The sequence below is a fragment of the Chrysemys picta genome, chromosome 2 (genome assembly GCF_011386835.1).
Source record: "Chrysemys picta bellii isolate R12L10 chromosome 2, ASM1138683v2, whole genome shotgun sequence".
Taxonomy (NCBI): domain Eukaryota; kingdom Metazoa; phylum Chordata; order Testudines; family Emydidae; genus Chrysemys; species Chrysemys picta.
The window spans coordinates 34475109-34493210 of record NC_088792.1 but is presented as its reverse complement, the minus strand read 5'-3'; the positions used below and the strand labels follow the sequence as shown (position 1 = coordinate 34493210).

Genomic DNA, 18102 nt, shown 5'->3' with positions numbered 1-18102 from the left:
CCTACATTTTAATAAAAATGTAATCTATACAAACTGATTTTGCATTCAAATAATTTGATATTGAATATTTCCAGTGTAAACTTTAACATGGATTGCTCAAACAAACATGCATGCCCTCTAGACATCTGTTTGTTATATCTATCATCTTCTTTAAAACAATACTATTTGCCAGCACTTTTGAGAAGTCTGAGAGTATCTCCTGCCAACTCAGACCACATGTACAAACATAAACAAACAATGTTATACTGAATCTATTTTGTGCTCACTGGTAAAATTACAGGGTTTACTTCTGGTAGAGTGTAATCTCATCTTTTCTGACACCACAATTTAATATGTTTTTTAAAACTTTCACAATATTTTTTGCAAACTGCTTTGATAAATTGTATATCAGTGACTCTAAATCCATCTGGCTAAAATAATCTTATATTTTAGTCCATAAGACTCTAATGCCTCAGCACTGAAAACTAGATCTAAAATCTATAGATTTTCTAAAAAAAAAAGACTCATGAAAATGTAGTAAAATTTAAAAAATGGAATAAGAAATAAATGCATGTAGAATCATTAATAGAAAAAGAATGACTGGAAAAGAACTTCCTCAAAATAAAAAATAAGAACATTGCAGTTGGTGGGGACACATCACTACATAAGGTTGTGCAGGAGAACAGATATGGAGAATAACAACGCATTTTGTACCCTGGATTGGTGAAGCCCATTCACATAGCTATGCTTTGGGGAAAGATAAATTACCCGTTGCTATACAAATGCCTACCATACCACCAGGAAGAAGCTTGCATGCTCACCCAGCCTCCAAGGGCTTCATCCTGTGTTAAAGTTGCATTAATATGAGGATGAGGGAGTGGACTAATTTGAAGAAAAATGTAATTTCAGAATGAAGATGTAGATCAGAGCTACATTTCATGATCCATCTCTTCCCTCCCCATGCCCATATCTACACTTAGAACAATTTAATTTCCATGAGTTGCCTTAGAATATCACCAAGGTTAGGTGCAGCATAGCAAAAAGTGCCTACTCAGACCTTCCATATGCAGAGAAATTTATGGTGTCACGCTAAAAGAACCATAGAGAAACCAAACAGAAAAGATCTACAGAAGACCTATCTTCATAAGAGTGGGAACTGGATTAATGTATAATCATCTAATCCTACCCCCTTGTTGATGCAGGTTTGCTCTCTGCAGTATATTTTCTAGTGCTTTGGGCAGTCTAGCACGTAATCATTCCATGTTACGGGGATTCCAGCATTTCCCTTAGGAAATTATTCCACAATCTAATAGACTTCACTATTGAAACTTTTCCTGATATTCAACCTAAATTTTCACTTTCTTAATCCCATCCTCCTAATTATACCCTCTTGAATAATTCTAAATGATTCCTCTCCATCCTCATTATTTGCAATATTCAATTTAGGAACTTGAGTATTTATTTATTTTTTTAATTAATTACACAAAGTAGTAGACAAGTTCCCCTGTCAAACAGTGTGTATAGATTCAAATAGCTGGTACTAATTGCTTATGCTAACATGATGATTTTAGTAATGCATGAGATCTGGTTCCAGGAAAAACAGAGATGCCACACAATACGAGATTGCTCAACCATAGTTTGCTGAACAAATGCAGCTAGGGAAACAACATAATGTTAGTTTCCGTTTGAAAATGTTCAATCTACACTAAGGTCCAGATTCTCCCCTGTGATGTGGCTACTTTGCGCTACACTGCTGGTGAATATTAGGTCAAGAACAGCTGGACATGGGAGGATCACCTCAGTGCAAGGGAATCCGCCCATGGTGCAGAGCTGGAGTTGCAGTTGCTAATCCCTTTACCCCTGCCAAGTATAGGGGGAAGGGAGGGTATAAGACCTACAAGTCAGATTTTCCAAGGCAAGAACTAACAGTACAAACAGGTGATCTACTAGGACACATCTGAAGCCACTCACTGGAAAAAACAAATAGGAATTGTGAGAGATAAGAGGGGATCAGTCAGCTGAACCAGAGAGGGCACAAAAACTGTAGCCAGAAGCTCTCATCGCCTGAAAGACACACAGTATCCAAGGGAGCTTGCTTTGTTTTTTTTTCTAGAGGAAGACATTGGTGGATCCCCATCACCTTGAAAAGACTGAAAATGAAAGATGGATGTATGAAGAGGTTGCCAAGAGACCAAAAAAGGAGCATTTCATCTGCTAGGTACAGATAGTTATTCTGGGCATAATTGAGCAGATCCCTCAAAAAGAAGTTACTTGCTGATATCATTCCTATATAAAGGTGTAGTAGGGAATGAGGTGGCAAGCGTCCCTACACAGCACTCCTATCAAATTAAAAACCATTAACAAAATGAGATGACAAAGGATTCCAGGCAACCATCTTTCATCAGGGTAATTTGCAGTTCCATTAGCACTCTGAAAAGATTAACGGAGATGGAGTAAATAGGGGCACTGTAGCCCTTTCTGCTGATATGATGAACACTTATGCTAGCACTTTTGTCAGCAAAACTTTTGCCAGTCAGGGTGTGAAAAAAACACACCCCTGACCGACATAAGTTTCACCAACAAAAGTGCCACTGTGGACAGTGCTATGTCAGCAGGACAGCGTTTCCCACCAACATAGCTACTGCTGCTCATTGGGGGGTGATTTAATTATGCCGGCAAGAGAGCTGTGGTCCATAGTGTAGACAAAGCCTACTGTTTCAAAGTCTTGTGGCTGGGGGAAATTCACAATGAGAGTATCTTACCAAAAGATTTACATTTAGCTGCCTTTTTTTGAAAAATGAGAAGATATGGTAGGGGCAAGATTTGGGGAAGGGCTCTCTGTGTTAGTTTTCTGATCTATTTTATATAATTGCAATATCAATTTATTTTTAGGTACATACTTGTATATGTTTCTAAATCTGATTTATTATAACAGGATAATATACTATCCTATATTTATATTCTGGGATGAGGAGGGGATCTAAAATCAACAAATCTAAATACTTAATACTTGAGCAGTTTAGTGTACTAATAGATTCCAAATCATGGAACTGTCACTTCTCTACATTAAAAAACTGTACAGTGGGTGGTCCAATCTTCCTCATGTTATTAAAAAAACTATAAAAACTCAATGGTATGCTTAAAAAATAGCAGCCAGAGAGTACATGTAGAGCAGAATGGAGAGCTGACTATGAATACACCTAGACCAGGACAGAGAACTGACTGCCTTTAATCTCTGTACAGCACTTAAAATACCCAGGGTGAAATCCTGGCTTCTACTGGATGCCACCCTGTGATGATAAGTTCTATATAAATTTAGAAAAACATATATATTAGACACATATATTAGATTTTTTGATTGGCCAAGGTTCTTATAATCTTTCCACTCAAATTAATCCCTTCAGCCCTATTTTTCGTATTCTTCTCGCAAATCTCGCCAGTGAATCTCATTCTGATTCAGAGGTGTCCAGATCTCAATACAATATTCCCATATGTGGTCTCTTGCTATTTGTAATAATGTCAGAAATTTCAGTTCTAGCGGTAGTGTCGGTGATTAATAGCTTGAGGGAAATTGCTCATCAGTTTTGGCAAATTCAACGCTATTACTATTCCCCATAAACCTTGCGATGGATTTCAACATAATACTGCCAAACTCTATTTTCAGTATTTCAGTATCATTAAGTTGATAGTTGATTATCCTTCCTTGATTATTATAGCAGCACCAAACTACAGAAGTGACAGAGGTTGAACAATGTCTATATAAAGCCTTTACTTTGAACTAGCCATAACTTTAGTTAATATATTCCTTTGAAGCTAAGACTTTCCATGCTTGTTTCCAAGCTTGCTGTTAGTCAGAGAAAGATGATTTTTGACAAGTTTCACAAAACTGTTGTAGACAATTGTGAGGTATCAGAACATTAAAAAAATATGCTCCAATTTTGCAAATCCAGGCTGGAGAGCTGTGCGAGGCAGAGGAGAGTTCTGCAAAATACTTTCTCCATTCCTGTCCCCAGGGAAGGTCTCCTGCAGGTGTTCTGTGGGATTCAGACTCTACTGATCTTGCTGTGACAGGCTAGGGGCAGTGTTATGAGGCTAACAGACTTCTCTCTGCTGATTGAATCAGATTTACCTGGCCTACAACCCCTCTTCCTTGGAAAGGGAGGATTTTCAGGGGCAACAACTGGCAGAGGACTCTGTGGCAGCAGAGCTCCACTAGCAGCAGTCAGCTTCCAAAGAATTTTCTACAGGAGATCCACAGAGTTTTGGTGTCCAATTCCAGACTGGTTCTATGTGAGTGAGGAAGCCAACCTGCCACCTTCCTCACCAAGGGAAGAATTTCCCAGCTTTTATGTGAGAAAAACCTAAAAAGGGGGGAATATCAGGTGCTACACTTTTTAATTGAAAGTTTGTTTTGTATATTATTCATAAACAACTTCATTGGAAACTTTACGTTAGGCATGCCATTAGTCCCTAGTAAACATTAATAATTTTGCATAAATAAAACAAAGAATACACTGAACATGATGCAACCACATGGAATTATGATTCTCACTATGGCTCTCTTCATTGATTCTGCTTGCCTATCTAGGTTTCTCTGTCCATTCTCACAATATCTTGACACTATTTGTGCAAACTCTTCTGTACAGCTCCACCTCATGAATTGGCCATCTCATTTCAGACCACATCTGAAAACATATGGTTCTCCCTTCCTATCTCTATCCCTATCACTATTGGCATGGAGGGGAATAGTTTGTTCAGAAGGAGAGGCAGGAAAAAAAGAAGTAGGTGCTGCATTGTACATCAAGAATATATACAGTTGTTCTAAGCAGGCTCAGATTAACCACTGTGCACTCAGTGCACTTGCATGAGGCCCCCATCTCTGGACCACTGGAAAAAGAAAATCAGTCTGCACACCCACACAAAAATCAACCCAGGACCAGGAAGAAAGCAGGGCAGGGCGTCACTGGGGCAGGGCAATGCTTGCATGCTGAGGTGAGAGCCAATGGGGCAGAGCGGGGAACCAGCCCAGCCCCATGAGACAGGAGCCTCTGTGGAGTGGAGTGAGTGAGGAGCAGGCTCTCTAACCCCCACCTGGGCCTCCCACTCCACCGGGGGCAGGTCTGACCCTTCCCTCTGGGCCTCCCACTCCTCAGAATAGAATCCTCTCCAGGGCCGCCTACCCCCTGAAGGCAGGACCCAACCCCCCCAGGGCCTCCTACACCTGAGGGATGCTCTCCCTCAGAGGTACAGAAGGTAGAGGGCCCCAACTGCCATAGTGCAAAGGGCCACAAATTATTTAACCCAGCCCTGGTTCTGAGGTACACAAGAAGGTGAGAGGCAGACCAATTGAAAGTGTCTGGGTGAATATAGAAGGGGATAAAAGGGAGCAGTGTCATGGTAGGAGTCTACTATAGACCACCAACTCAAGAGAAGGAGGTGAATAAGGCATTTCTAGAACAAACAACAGAAATATCCAAAACATAAGTAGTAGTAATGGGGGACTTTAATTACCCAGACATCTGTTGGAAATCTTTAATAGGTTCTTGGAATGTGTTGGGGACATCTTGTTTCAGAAGCTGGAGGAAGTAACTTGGATGGCAGCCATTTTAGACTTTTTAGACTTGATTCTGACTAACAGAGAGGAATTGGTTGTGAATCTGAAGGTGGAAGGCAACTTGGGTGAAAGTGACCATAAAATTACAGACTTCATGTCCTCATTGTGTTGCTCTCCCTCCTTACTTTCCTTAGAGTCATGATATCTGTAATTTTATGATCACTTTCTCTCAAGTTGCCTTCCACCTTCAGACTCACAAACTCGGATTACTGGTAAGTAAGGTCCCATGGGAAGAAAATCTATATGGAAAAGGCCCAATGGTAAACTATCCCACTGTGGAGGAAATATAGGAAGAATAGTAAGAGGCCAATATGGCTGGATCAGGAGCTCTTTAAGAACCTGTTCATTAAAAAAGAATCCTAGAAAAAGTGAAAACATGGACAAATTGCTAAGGAATAAAAAAGCAATCATCCATGTTTCCATTTTTCTTTCCTCCACACTGGCATAGTTTACCGTTGGGCCTTTAATACTGTCTCTTTGAGAGAAAACTGCCAGCTGTCGTGAACTCCTTTTCCCCACAGATTTTCTTCCCAGGGGACCTTACTTACCAATTCTCGGAGTTTGTTAAAGTCTGCTTTCTTGAAGTTCACTGTCATCTTGATTTTAGTAAGGCTTTTGACATAGTCCCAAAAGACACTCTGATAATTAAACTAGGGAAATGTGGTCTAGATGAAATTACTATAAGGTAGGTGCACAACTGGTTGAAAAATATACTCAAACAGTAGTTACAATGGTCTGCTGTGAAACTGGGAGTTAATATCTAGTGGGGTCCTTCAGGGGTCTGTTCTGGTCCCAATACTATTCAATATTTTAATTTATTACTTGGATAATGAAGTGGAGAGTATGCTTATAATATCTGCTGATGACACCAAGCTGGGAGAGATTGCAAGCACTTTGGAAGGCACGATTAGAATTCAAAACAACCTTGACAAATTGGAGAACAGGTCTGAAATCAACATGATGAAATTCAATAAAGACAAATGCAAACTACTACATTAGGAAGGAAAAATCAAATGCATAAACACAAGATGGGGTATAACTGGCTAGACAACAGCACTGTTGAAAAGGGACTGGGGTGTATAGCAGAACACAAATTGAATATGAGTCTACAATGTTATGTAGTTGTGAAAAAGACAAATATCATTCCAGGTATATTAACAGGAGTGTTGTATGTGAAAGATGGGAGGTAACTGTTCTGCTCTACTTGGCACTTGTGAGGCCTCAGATGGAGTACTGTGTCCAGTTTTGGATGCCACACTTTAAGAAATATATGGCCAAATTAGAGACATTCCAGAGGAGAGCAACAAAAATGATAAAAGCTTTAGAAAATCTGACCTATGAGGAAAGGTTAAAAAAACTGAAAATGTTTAATCTAGAGGAAAGTAGACTGAGGAGGAACCTGATCATAGTCTTCAAATATGTTAAGGGCTGTTATAGCAAGGATGGTGATCCATTGTTCTATATGTGCACTGAAGGCAAGACAAGAAGTAATGGGCTTAATCAGCAGCAAGGGAGATTTTAGGGAAAACTTTCTAACTATAAGCGTAGTTAAGTACTAGAACAGGTTACCAAGGGAGATAGTGGAAACCCTGTCTTTATAGGTTTTTAAGAACAAGTTAAACAAACACCTATCATGGATGGTCTAAGTATATTTAGTCCTGCCTCAGTGTGGGAGGGGATAGACTAGATCAGTGGTTCCCAAACTTTTGTGTAAGATGACGAACCAATTGCATTTTGTCTTTTTTTGTGACCCACCAAGGCTCCAAATTTGGGGAGGCCCCCCAAAATCACAGGCCAGTGTCCTTCTCTTTCTCTACCACCTCCTCCTCCTTGCCCTGCCAAGAGGGCAATGACCAGCAGCGCCCTCCACCACAGCACTACAAGACTAATCCCAGCCTGGAGGGGAGGTCTGGGTGGGGGCAGGGGTTGGAGAGTGATCTTGCCAACACTCGCCCCGCAATGGTGGCTCCTGTGCCTCAGGGCTGGGCCTGGCTCCCTGCTCTGAGTATTATGACCCGGCGCACAGGGTTGCAGCACCATTCAGATTTGGCTCAGTGCCCTTCTGTGTGCCAGATCACAACACAATTCACTAAAATTTGGTCCAGCTGCTCATCTGTCATAACAGACGAGCAACCAGACCAAACCTGATAAGTGGTGTGATCCTGTGCACCAGGTTGCAATGTCCGGAGTGGGGAGCCAGGACAGGAGCTGCCACTGCAGGGTGGACTTGCTCTTCAACACCTCCCACCCCAGAATCTTCTCTCTGCACCAGGCCTGCAACCCATCTAGAAATTTTCTGTGACCCACAGTTTGGGAAACACTGGACTAGACGACCTTCTGAGGCCTCTTCCAGCCCTAAATTTCTATGATTCTACTAATTAACGCTGTAAAGCATTTTGAGATATGGGGTGAAATCCTGGCCTCAATAAAGTCAATGAGCCAATCACAATGGCAGGCCCTGTGAACAGGGATCATGCCTCTCAACTGTCTCTCATTGCAAGGAATGTCACTCATTTTAGCCCCCAAATTAGCTACTTTCCACACATATTAGGTATCCCCTCATATTTCTGTTGACACTTACAGAAAAAATTATTTATACGACAGGAATGAACCCCATAGCATTTTAAGTTTCCTGCATGAATAATTTTTTTGTGTCCCACATTTTGGTTTTGTCACACATTATGTCCCACATTTGGTGTTTGGCATTGAGTGATATGGTAGTGACTGTTTATCCTCATCTCCCTTGTTAGCCAAACTGTCTAGAAAAGGATAGTGTGGGGAAGCAGAGGGGCAATGGCTTCAGTTCTCTGGCCTGTCTGTGGAGCAGAACTGGTACACCAGGAAAAACGATGGATGACCCAGAGTGTGCACCCGCCGTGCATGATGGGGAACTCTAGTGTCTCATTCCTTTAAGGTGCTTAGCACTAAATCCAGCAAATCATTTAAGCATATGCTGAATTTTAAGCATGTGATTAGTTCCACTGAAGTCAATGGAATTAAATCATATGCTTAGACTTAAATATGTACTTAATTGCTTTTCTGGATCAGGACTAGAGTACTCTGCATCTTGCAGGATTGAATCCTAGGAAAGACTGTAGCACAATCTCTCCCAGTACTGCTGAGAGATGGAGCAGATCAGCACTGCAGTCTGCAAAGAGTTACGTGTGAAAGGCACAGTCTAGCTCATAGTAAGTAGTTAGCTGTGCCTGCTTTTTTCTAGTAATAAAAAATACATTTTAGTCCTGGACTACAAATTTGCTTCCTTAGTTATCTAGTGTTGAGAAGAATTTCAATGGAGACAAATTTTCATATGATTCTAATTTGAGATTCAATTCCTTCACCCAATCCTGGCAACCCTTTTTAAAATTTCCTCCCAAACAACCTGTACTCTCTCCTTCTCAAACACAAGATGGACTTTGTTTGACCACAATTTTAGCAATAACTTATGTTATTTTTGGTGCTTAGATTGACCACATTTCAGAATGAAGCTATCCATACTGGGTATTTGAAGTGATAGCCTTGAGTACTGGAATATGTCTGAGGTTTTACGAGTGTCAATTTATATTTATTGGTGTTTGAATTTCTCAGTTGATTTATGATGTTCATTCTGTTGGGTTAATATATTAGTGTATACGGCTGATGCTTACAATTCTTCATATGAAATATGCTGTGGAGTTTATTTCATTTATGCATACTTTTATACTACATGACTAACACTGTTCATATATGCCATGTTTACAGTTGTGCACTATCTAGGCTTTTGCCACTGGGTGACAGCCAAAGCATGAAAACAAAAGCCCTATTCAGCAAAAGGAATCTTTGCAGTGCTATATGAATATCAAGTGAATTATGCAAATCAGAACAGCAGAGGAATAAGACAACTATCTCTTTCTGACCATGCTCATGTGTGAGGAGGGAATTATGCCCACAATCTTGGGGAAAATGTCCCTGTTCTAAACACAGCAGACATACTAAATGCAGACCTGGATATTTTATTGGAACATTTCTCACAAAATTTAAAGTTTGATTTTCGCAAGCTGTACAAATCTGACATTAGAAAACAAGTCAGAGAGCAGTAATGTTCTGAATAAAACACCAACTTTTTTCTTTGGTTCTGTGTGTGTGCTGCTGCTGGTGGTGGTGGTGGTGGGGGCTATATACTTGCCTAAAAAGAGAAAGAGTGTGTGTGTTAATTTATAAAGAGAATTAACATGGATTTTTTGTTTCCAAGTTAAAATACTAATAATATTCCTATTATAAGAGTTTCAAAAAACCTTTTTCACAGTGCTAACTGAACACATTTCTGTTACTATAACTTTTCTATAATTTTCTATAATTACTCAATGTAGGGTAAGTTGAGGAAAAGTATGTCCTCAGCTGTGAGCACTTGAAAACAGGAATTTATAAACTAGTTTAGAAAGTTTAAATCAGATCTGGATAAAATCAATAATTTTAAAGGTTTATCCTAATCTTTCAAGAACACAAAAGCTTTTTCTTCCAATAAAGTATTTTTCTGCTGAAATGTTTGTCTTTCTATATAGCATTATCTACAGTAACACATAACAAAAATACACATTCTGTGGAAAGCCAAAAATACAGGTATTGTTCAAAACAGTCACTGAATAAAGCCAACACTAACCTGACAAAAGCAAAACCTATAAATGTGCTTACACTGTGAAACAACTGAGAAATTAACTGGAGTTTTAATGCAGAGGAGGTCATACTAGTGTGTTATGAATAATATTCTGAGCTGGCTGATATTAAAATAATACATCACATATTTGGTATAATGGGACAATATACAAATTAACTATTCTGTGACTTAAATGCAGAATCTGATGGCAAATAAATCTCTCCTTTTTTTCATTTTGTATAACAACCTTAACTATATTCATGTTAGAATGTCCAATGTTTAGCCAACACAATTGCCAGTATTTTTCATTTACATGAACCATTTAGAATGAAGATGAGCAACTTACATCATATTTTCAGGTTCTGTTGCACAAGCTCCCACTGCTTTTGTGACATTCACAAGAAGTGCCTTATTGGTTCCAGTAAGTAAATTAACTAGGGGTGGGATGCCACCACATTTCCGGATAATAGCTCTATTTGCCGGCTCCTGACAACATTCCCCTAATGCTCCAACCACATTCACAAGGACTTCTTCAGGTTGATCAGTCAGTAGTACTACCAAAGTTTCAATGGCTTTGTATTCCCGAAATCTAAATGTTAACAATAAAAAAACAAAAACATCATTTCCTTTGTATTAAGGTTACAAGATAATGTTTTCATTTTATAAACAAATTGCATTGCTAAACAAACAACTGCATGTGTTATTCATTCAAAAATAGTTAATGGAAATGTAATGGACAGTGAAACAGTACAGTGAGGCTGAGGGAACTGGGATTATTTAGTCTGCAGAAGAGAAGATTGAGGAGGGATTTGATAGCAGCCTTCAACTACCTGAAGGGGGGGTTCCAAAGAGGATGGAGCTAGTGGTGGCAGATGATAGAACAAGGAGCAATGGTCTCAAGTTGCAGTGCGGGAGGTCTAGGTTGGATATTAGGAAAAACTATTTCACAAGGAGGGTGGTGAAGCACTGGAATGGGTTACCTAGGGAGGTGGTGGAATCTCCATCCTTAGGGGTTTTTAAGGCCTGGCTTAACAAAGCCCTGGCTGGGATGATTTAGTTGGGGTTGGTCCTGCTTTGACCAGGGGTTTGGACTAGATGACCTCCTGAGGTCTCTTCCAACCATAATCTTCTATGATTCTATGACTTTTTAATATTTTTTATTAATAGTTTTTATTAATAGCTCTTCTTCATGTTTGGGAAAGATACTCAGAATGTCATAGCTAAATACAAGCTGGAACAGATTGTTTAGTTTAAGTAGTTAACACATTTTGTAAGAGACCATTCAAGGTGGAGTGGCCAGTTAATATTATTGCAGTCATAGAACAAAAAAGGGGGTGGTGGTTAGTGGATTAATGATTATTGTAATAAAACATAAATCCAGTGTCTTTATAAAGTTCTTGATTTTTAGTGTCTAGCAAAGTTATGAACAGAAGCGTTGTGCAGATTTCCTTTGAGGATGAGGACTGAGAGGTCAGATATGGAATGATCACTTTTGAAAAGTGTTCACCCAGAGATGATATTTTCTTTTATAATTTTTCTGTGTGAGCTCATTCAAGAGCATAGTAATTATCTGGTTTCACCCACATAGTTGTTACGGATCATATAGTGCAGTGGATGAAGTACACCACATGTTGTGATAGGAATGTGTAGGATCCATGGATCTTGAAAGGTGTGTTGTGGGGGGTATTTATTATTATAATAGTGGAGATGTGCCCACGGTTTTTGCATCTGTTCTTATGGCAGGTCTGGTTTTGCTTTCAGTGGTTGTTTCCTGGTCTGTGGGGAGCTAGCTTCTGAAGATGAGTTTGGTGAGGTTGGGAGGTTGTTTGAAGGCCAGAAGAGGTTGTTCAGGAAAGATTTCTTTCAGGATGTGGTCCCCATCGAGTATGGCTTGTAAATATGATTAATGATCCCTACAAATCTTTGGGAAAGGATTGCAGAATATCTTCATGAAAATTTCAGCAAAACCTCTCAGGAGGATTCAAGGGACATGCTTGTGTACATAAACATGGCCACCCTGCCTAACTCTATAAGGGAACGAAAAGTAGATAACAACTCTACCTCTCTCTGTTGTACCGCTACCCCTTGTAGTACGAGTAAATTAATGAAAAGTCAATAGCTATGTCCTGCTAAATTGGGGGTGCCATCCCTGTAATGGGAAATCACTTACTCGAGGTAACTTCCCCTTCATTCGGCTTGTCTGTGCTCCAGAGACTGACTGGAATGTGGTGGAATCTGAAAGAGGTCCTGGCTTATGGGATAGCTGGATTCCCCAGTACCATGTCCTCCACCCTTCTCCACCTCCTCCTTGCCCTCGCTGTTCATGACAAGAGCCTGTGACTCAGGCTCCTCAGGGGTATCAATGATGGTGTGAAGGGTGGTGATGGAGGGTCCTCCAAGTATGGCATGCAGCTCTTTGTAAAAGCAGCATGTGTATGTACGGCTTGGCTCCAGATTGACTGTTGGCCTCCCTCATCTTCTAGTATGCCAGCTGCAGTTCCTTTGCTTTCACATGGTACTGTTACTGATCCCTGTCATATCGCTTTTCCTGCATTCCCCAGGCAATCTACTTGTAGATGTCCACATTTCTACAGCTGGTCCATAGCTGTGCTTGCACAGGCTCTTCTCCCCATAGGCCCAGGAGATCCAGTATCTCCTGTCTACTCCCAACCAGAGCACATCTGGAGCATGTAGCCACTCTGGTCAGCTGGTCAGTTGCACATAACAGTGGAAAGCTTGGACTGGGTGAATGCCTCTTTGCACAGATCAAATGGAGAATCTCTTCTATTTAGCAAGGTAAGTAGACCTAGCTGAAGGCTTCCTACTGTTTAATAGAATTTCTTGTACTTACTCCTTTACAGCAATCTCGTTCTGAGGATGTCAGCCATAAAGCATCCATGCCATCAGGTGGAGGGCTTGTAGGTTGGGATGGAGCCATTGTCATGGGAGATCACATCCATATGGAGCTTGTACGAACAGGGGCTGCTAACAGGGAGTTTCGCAAGGGAGTTCTCCAGGTGAAGGAGGAGCAATACAGCACCATTTTGGGGTAAGTGACTGTCTGTAGTGTGTGTTTGTTTGTGTTTGGGGGTTACTTGCTGTGTGCTGAGCTTGTGTTTGTCAGTCTGTTTGTTTGTTTGTTTGGTTGTTTGAAGGACCGTGTGCGGTGGCTGGCAGTTGGAAGCTGTGAGCTTCAAAGGAAGGTTTGAAAGCTAGAAGCCTCTGGTAAGTGGCTGAGCCTTAATCAGTGGGTGGGGCATTCATACAGGCCAGGGCTTTATAAAGCAGTGCACAAGCAACCAGGGAGCTTTTGCGAACAGGGGCTGCTAACAGGGAGTTTCGCAAGGGAGTTGGGAAGGGGAGCAGGAAGGGGGCGAGTGTCCCTTGCCGGTTCTATCTGTTTTCCCTTTATTCCCCTTAAAACCTATAAACCAACTACATTCAAAACTTCTTGCTTAACAACCCTTTCAGCGGACAGGGGGCTGCAGACGGGAGTTTGACAGAGGGAGGCTTATGATGGTTAGGAAGACCCGCAACACCTGTGCCAGCACTGCTTCTGTCTCCTCCACCTGTGCCTGTAGCCAGACAGAGCGCCTGAGCATGGATGCTTCTACCCAGATCCTGGTGTGGTTTTGCAGAGACTGTAACTTGCAATTTCCACTTACTGATATCCAGGCTGGGGGGACCATCCAATGTGAGAGGTGCCTGCTAGTGGAATCTCTCAGGCAGCAGGTGGGAGAGCTACAGGAGGAGGTGGCTAGGTTGAGAAGCATCCGAATCCACGAGCAATTCCTCGACAGTGTCCATGTGGAGACAGCTGAGGTAGCTGTCCCAGTACACAGAACTGCTGATACACCACTGGTGGAGGAGAAGATGGCTCAGGGTGGACACTGGCAGCTGGTTACTTCTGGCAGCAGGCAGCGCTCCACCCCTGCTCCGAACCCTCCTGCCGTGGTAATAGGTAACCGTTATGCTCTTCTTGATACAGGAAAGAAGGAATCACCCCCTACAGTAAAGGAGGAGAAGCCTCGTACCCCTAAGGCTGGGAGGTCTGCTGCCACCACTGCGAATAGGAAACGCAGGGTAGTGGTGGTCGGAGACTCTCTGCTGAGGGGGACGGAGGCGCCCATCTGTCGCCCTGACATTTCATCTCGGGAGGTATGCTGCCTGCCAGGAGCCCGTACCCGAGACGTTACAGAGGCATTGTCGAGGATTATCCAGCCCTCTGACTACTACCCCATGCTACTCATCCATGTGGGCACAAATGATACTGCGCGGTGTGACACTGAGCGGATCAAGAGTGACTACAGGGCTCTGGGAGTACGGGTGAAGGAGTTTGGAGCGCAGGTGGTATTCTCTTCGATTCTTCCTGTCAAAGGTAGGGGCCCGGGCAGAGACAGATGCATCATGGAGGTGAATGCCTGGCTGCCAAGATGGTGTCGCCAGGAGGGCTTTGGCTTCCTAGACCACGGGATGCTATTCGAGGAAGGACTGCTAGGCAGAGATGGCGTTCACCTTTCGAGGAGGGGAAAGACCTTATTTGGACACAGACTGGCTAACCTAGTGAGGAGGGCTTTAAACTAGGTTCGACGGGGAAAGGTGAACAAAGCCCACAGGTAAGTGGGGAACATGGAGACCTGGGAGATGGGTCGGAAACGAGAGGGAGTGTGGGCTATATTGGCAGAGAGAAAGGAGGGTCAGGACAAAACTGGGAGGAAAGATCAAACCAGTATCTTAGATGCCTATATACAAATGCGAGAAGTATGGGGAATAAGCAGGAAGAACTGGAAGTGCTAATAAATAAATACAACTATGACATTGTTGGCATCACTGAAACTTGGTGGGATAATACACATGATTGGAATGTTGGTGTGGATGGGTACAGCTTGCTCAGGAAGGATAGACAGGGGAAAAAGGGAGGAGGTGTTGCCTTATATATTAAAAATGTACACACTTGGACTGAGGTAGAGATGGACATAGGAGACGGAAGTGTTGAGAGTCTCTGGGTTAAGCTAAAAGGGGTAAAAAACAAGGGAGATGTCATGCTAGGAGTCTACTACAGGCCACCTAACCAGGTGGAAGAGGTGGATGAGGCTTTTTTTAAGCAACTAACAAAATCATCCAAAGCCCAAGATTTGGTGGTGATGGGGGACTTCAACTATCCGGATATATGTTGGGAAAATAACACAGCGGGGCACAGACTATCCAACAAATTCTTGGACTGCATTGCAGACAACTTTTTATTTCAGAAGGTTGAAAAAGCTACTAGGGGGGAAGCTGTTCTAGACTTGATTTTAACAAATAGGGAGGAACTCGTTGAGAATTTGAAAGTAGAAGGCAGCCTGGGTGAAAGTGATCATGAAATCATAGAGTTTGCAATTCTAAGGAAGGGTAGAAGGGAGAACAGCAAAATAGAGACAATGGATTATAGGAAGGCAGATTTTGGTAAGCTCAGAGAGCTGATAGGTAAGGTCCCATGGGAATCAAGACTGAGGGGAAAAACAACTGAGGAGAGTTGGCAGTTTTTCAAAGGGACACTATTAAGGGCCCAAAAGCAAGCTATTCCGCTGGTTAGGAAAAGATAGAAAATGTGGCAAAAGACCACCTTGGCTTAACCACGAGATCTTGCATGATATAAAAAGGAGGCATATAAAAAATGGAAACTAGGACAGATTACAAAGGATGAATATAGGCAAACAACACAGGAATGCAGGGGCAAGATTAGAAAGGCAAAGGCACAAAATGAGCTCAAACTAGCTACAGGAATAAAGGGAAACAAGAAGACTTTTTATCAATACATTAGAAGCAAGAGGAAGACCAAAGACAGGGTAGGCCCACTGCTTAGTGAAGAGGGAGAAACAGTATCAGGAAACTTGGAAATGGCAGAGATGCTTAATGACTTCTTTGTTTCGGTCTTCACCGAGAAGTCTGAAGGAATGCCTAACATAGTGAATGCTAATGGGAAGGGGGTAGGTTTAGCAGATAAAATAAAAAAAGAACAAGTTAAAAATCACTTAGAAAAGTTAGATGCCTGCAAGTCACCAGGGCCTGATGAAATGCATCCTAGAATACTCAAGGCGCTAATAGAGGAGGTATCTGAGCCTCTAGCTATTATCTTTGGAAAATTATGGGAGACGGGAGAGATTCCAGAAGACTGGAAGAGGGCAAATATAGTGCCCATCTATAAAAAGGGAAATAAAAACAACCCAGGAAACTACAGACCAGTTAGTTTAACTTCTGTGCCAGGGAAGATAATGGAGCAAGTAATTAAGGAAATCATCTGCAAACACTTGGAAGGTGGTAAGGTGATAGGGAACAGCCAGCATGGATTTGTGAAGAACAAATCATGTCAAACCAATCTGATAGCTTTCTTTGATAGGATAACGAGCTTGTGGATAAGGGTGAAGCTGTGGATGTGGTATACCTAGACTTTAGTAAGGCATTTGATACGGTCTCGCATGATATTCTTATCGATAAACTAGGCAAATACCATTTAGATGGGGCTACTATAAGGTGGGTGCATAACTGGCTGGATAACCGTACTCAGAGAGTTGTTATTAATGGTTCCCAATCCTGCTGGAAAGGCATAACGAGTGAGGTACCGCAGGGTCTGTTTTGGGACTGGCTCTATTCAATATCTTCATCAACGACTTAGATATTAGCATAGAAAGTACGCTTATTAAGTTTGCGGATGATACCAAACTGGGAGGGATTGCAACTGCTTTGGAGGACAGGGTCATAATTCAAAATGATCTGGACAAATTGGAGAAATGGTCTGAGGTAAACAGGATGAAGTTTAACAAAGACAAATGCAAAGTGCTCCACTTAGGAAGAAAAAATCAGTTTCACACATACAGAATGGGAAGAGACTGTCTAGGAAGGAGTACGGCAGAAAGGGATCTAGGGGTTATAGTGGACCACAAGCTAAATATGAGTCAACAGTGTGATGCTGTTGCAAAAAAAGCAAACATGATTCTGGGATGTATTAGCAGGTGTGTTGTGAGCAAGACACGAGAAGTCATTCTTCCGCTCTACTCTGCTCTGGTTAGGCCTCAGCTGGAGTATTGTGTCCAGTTCTGGGTACCGCATTTTAAAAAAGATGTGGAGAAATTGGAAAGGGTCCAGAGAAGAGCAACAAGAATGATTAAAGGTCTTGAAAACATGACCTATAAAGGAAGGCTGAAAGAACTGGGTTTGTTTAGTTTGGAAAAGAGAAGACTGAGAGGGGACATGATAGCAGTTTTCAGGTATTTAAAAGGGTGTCATAAGGAGGAGGGAGAAAACTTGTTCACCTTAGCCTCTAAGGATAGAACAAGAAGCAATGGGTTTAAACTGCAGCAAGGGAGGTCTAGGTTGGACATTAGGAAAATTCCTAACTGTCAGGGTGGTTAAACACTGGAATAAATTGCCTAGGGAGGTTGTGGAATCTCCATCTCTGGAGATATTTAAGAGTAGGTTAGATAAATGTCTATCAGGGATGGTCTAGACAGTATTTGGTCCTGCCATGTGGGCAGGGGACTGGACTCTATGACCTCTCGAGGTCCCTTCCAGTCCTAGAATCTATATCTCTCAGGAGCAGCCAATATTGATGGGGCCATGCTGGGGCTATTACTTACTATAACATGAGCAGAATCTTGCTTGACTTTGGACAAGACCTTGTGCAGGGGAGGAACTGTAGGGAAGGCTTACAGTAGGCCTTTTAACCATGTTAGGAAGAAAGCATCTGTCAGACATCCTGGGCTGTGACCCGCGCAGGAACAAAAAAGATGACATTTTTTGTTTTCTTTTCTTGCAATTAGGTCCACCTGGAGAGGTCCCCAGCACTGGAAAATGGCCCTGGACACATCTGGATGCAGGGACCACTCATGGTGACTTG

General features: G+C 41.9%; 1 protein-coding gene across 4 annotated transcripts in view; it reads right to left on the bottom strand.

The window, feature by feature from the left end:
* Positions 1 to 18102, bottom strand: part of ODAD2 (outer dynein arm docking complex subunit 2) — a 184304-nt gene that overhangs the window by 78105 nt on the left and 88097 nt on the right. For all 4 annotated transcript variants that reach the window (XM_005290932.5, XM_065586859.1, XM_065586860.1 and 1 more), the window contains one exon: positions 10573 to 10815. In XM_005290932.5, coding sequence (XP_005290989.2) covers positions 10573 to 10815 — 243 coding nt within the window. The remainder of the gene's footprint in view (positions 1 to 10572; positions 10816 to 18102) is intronic.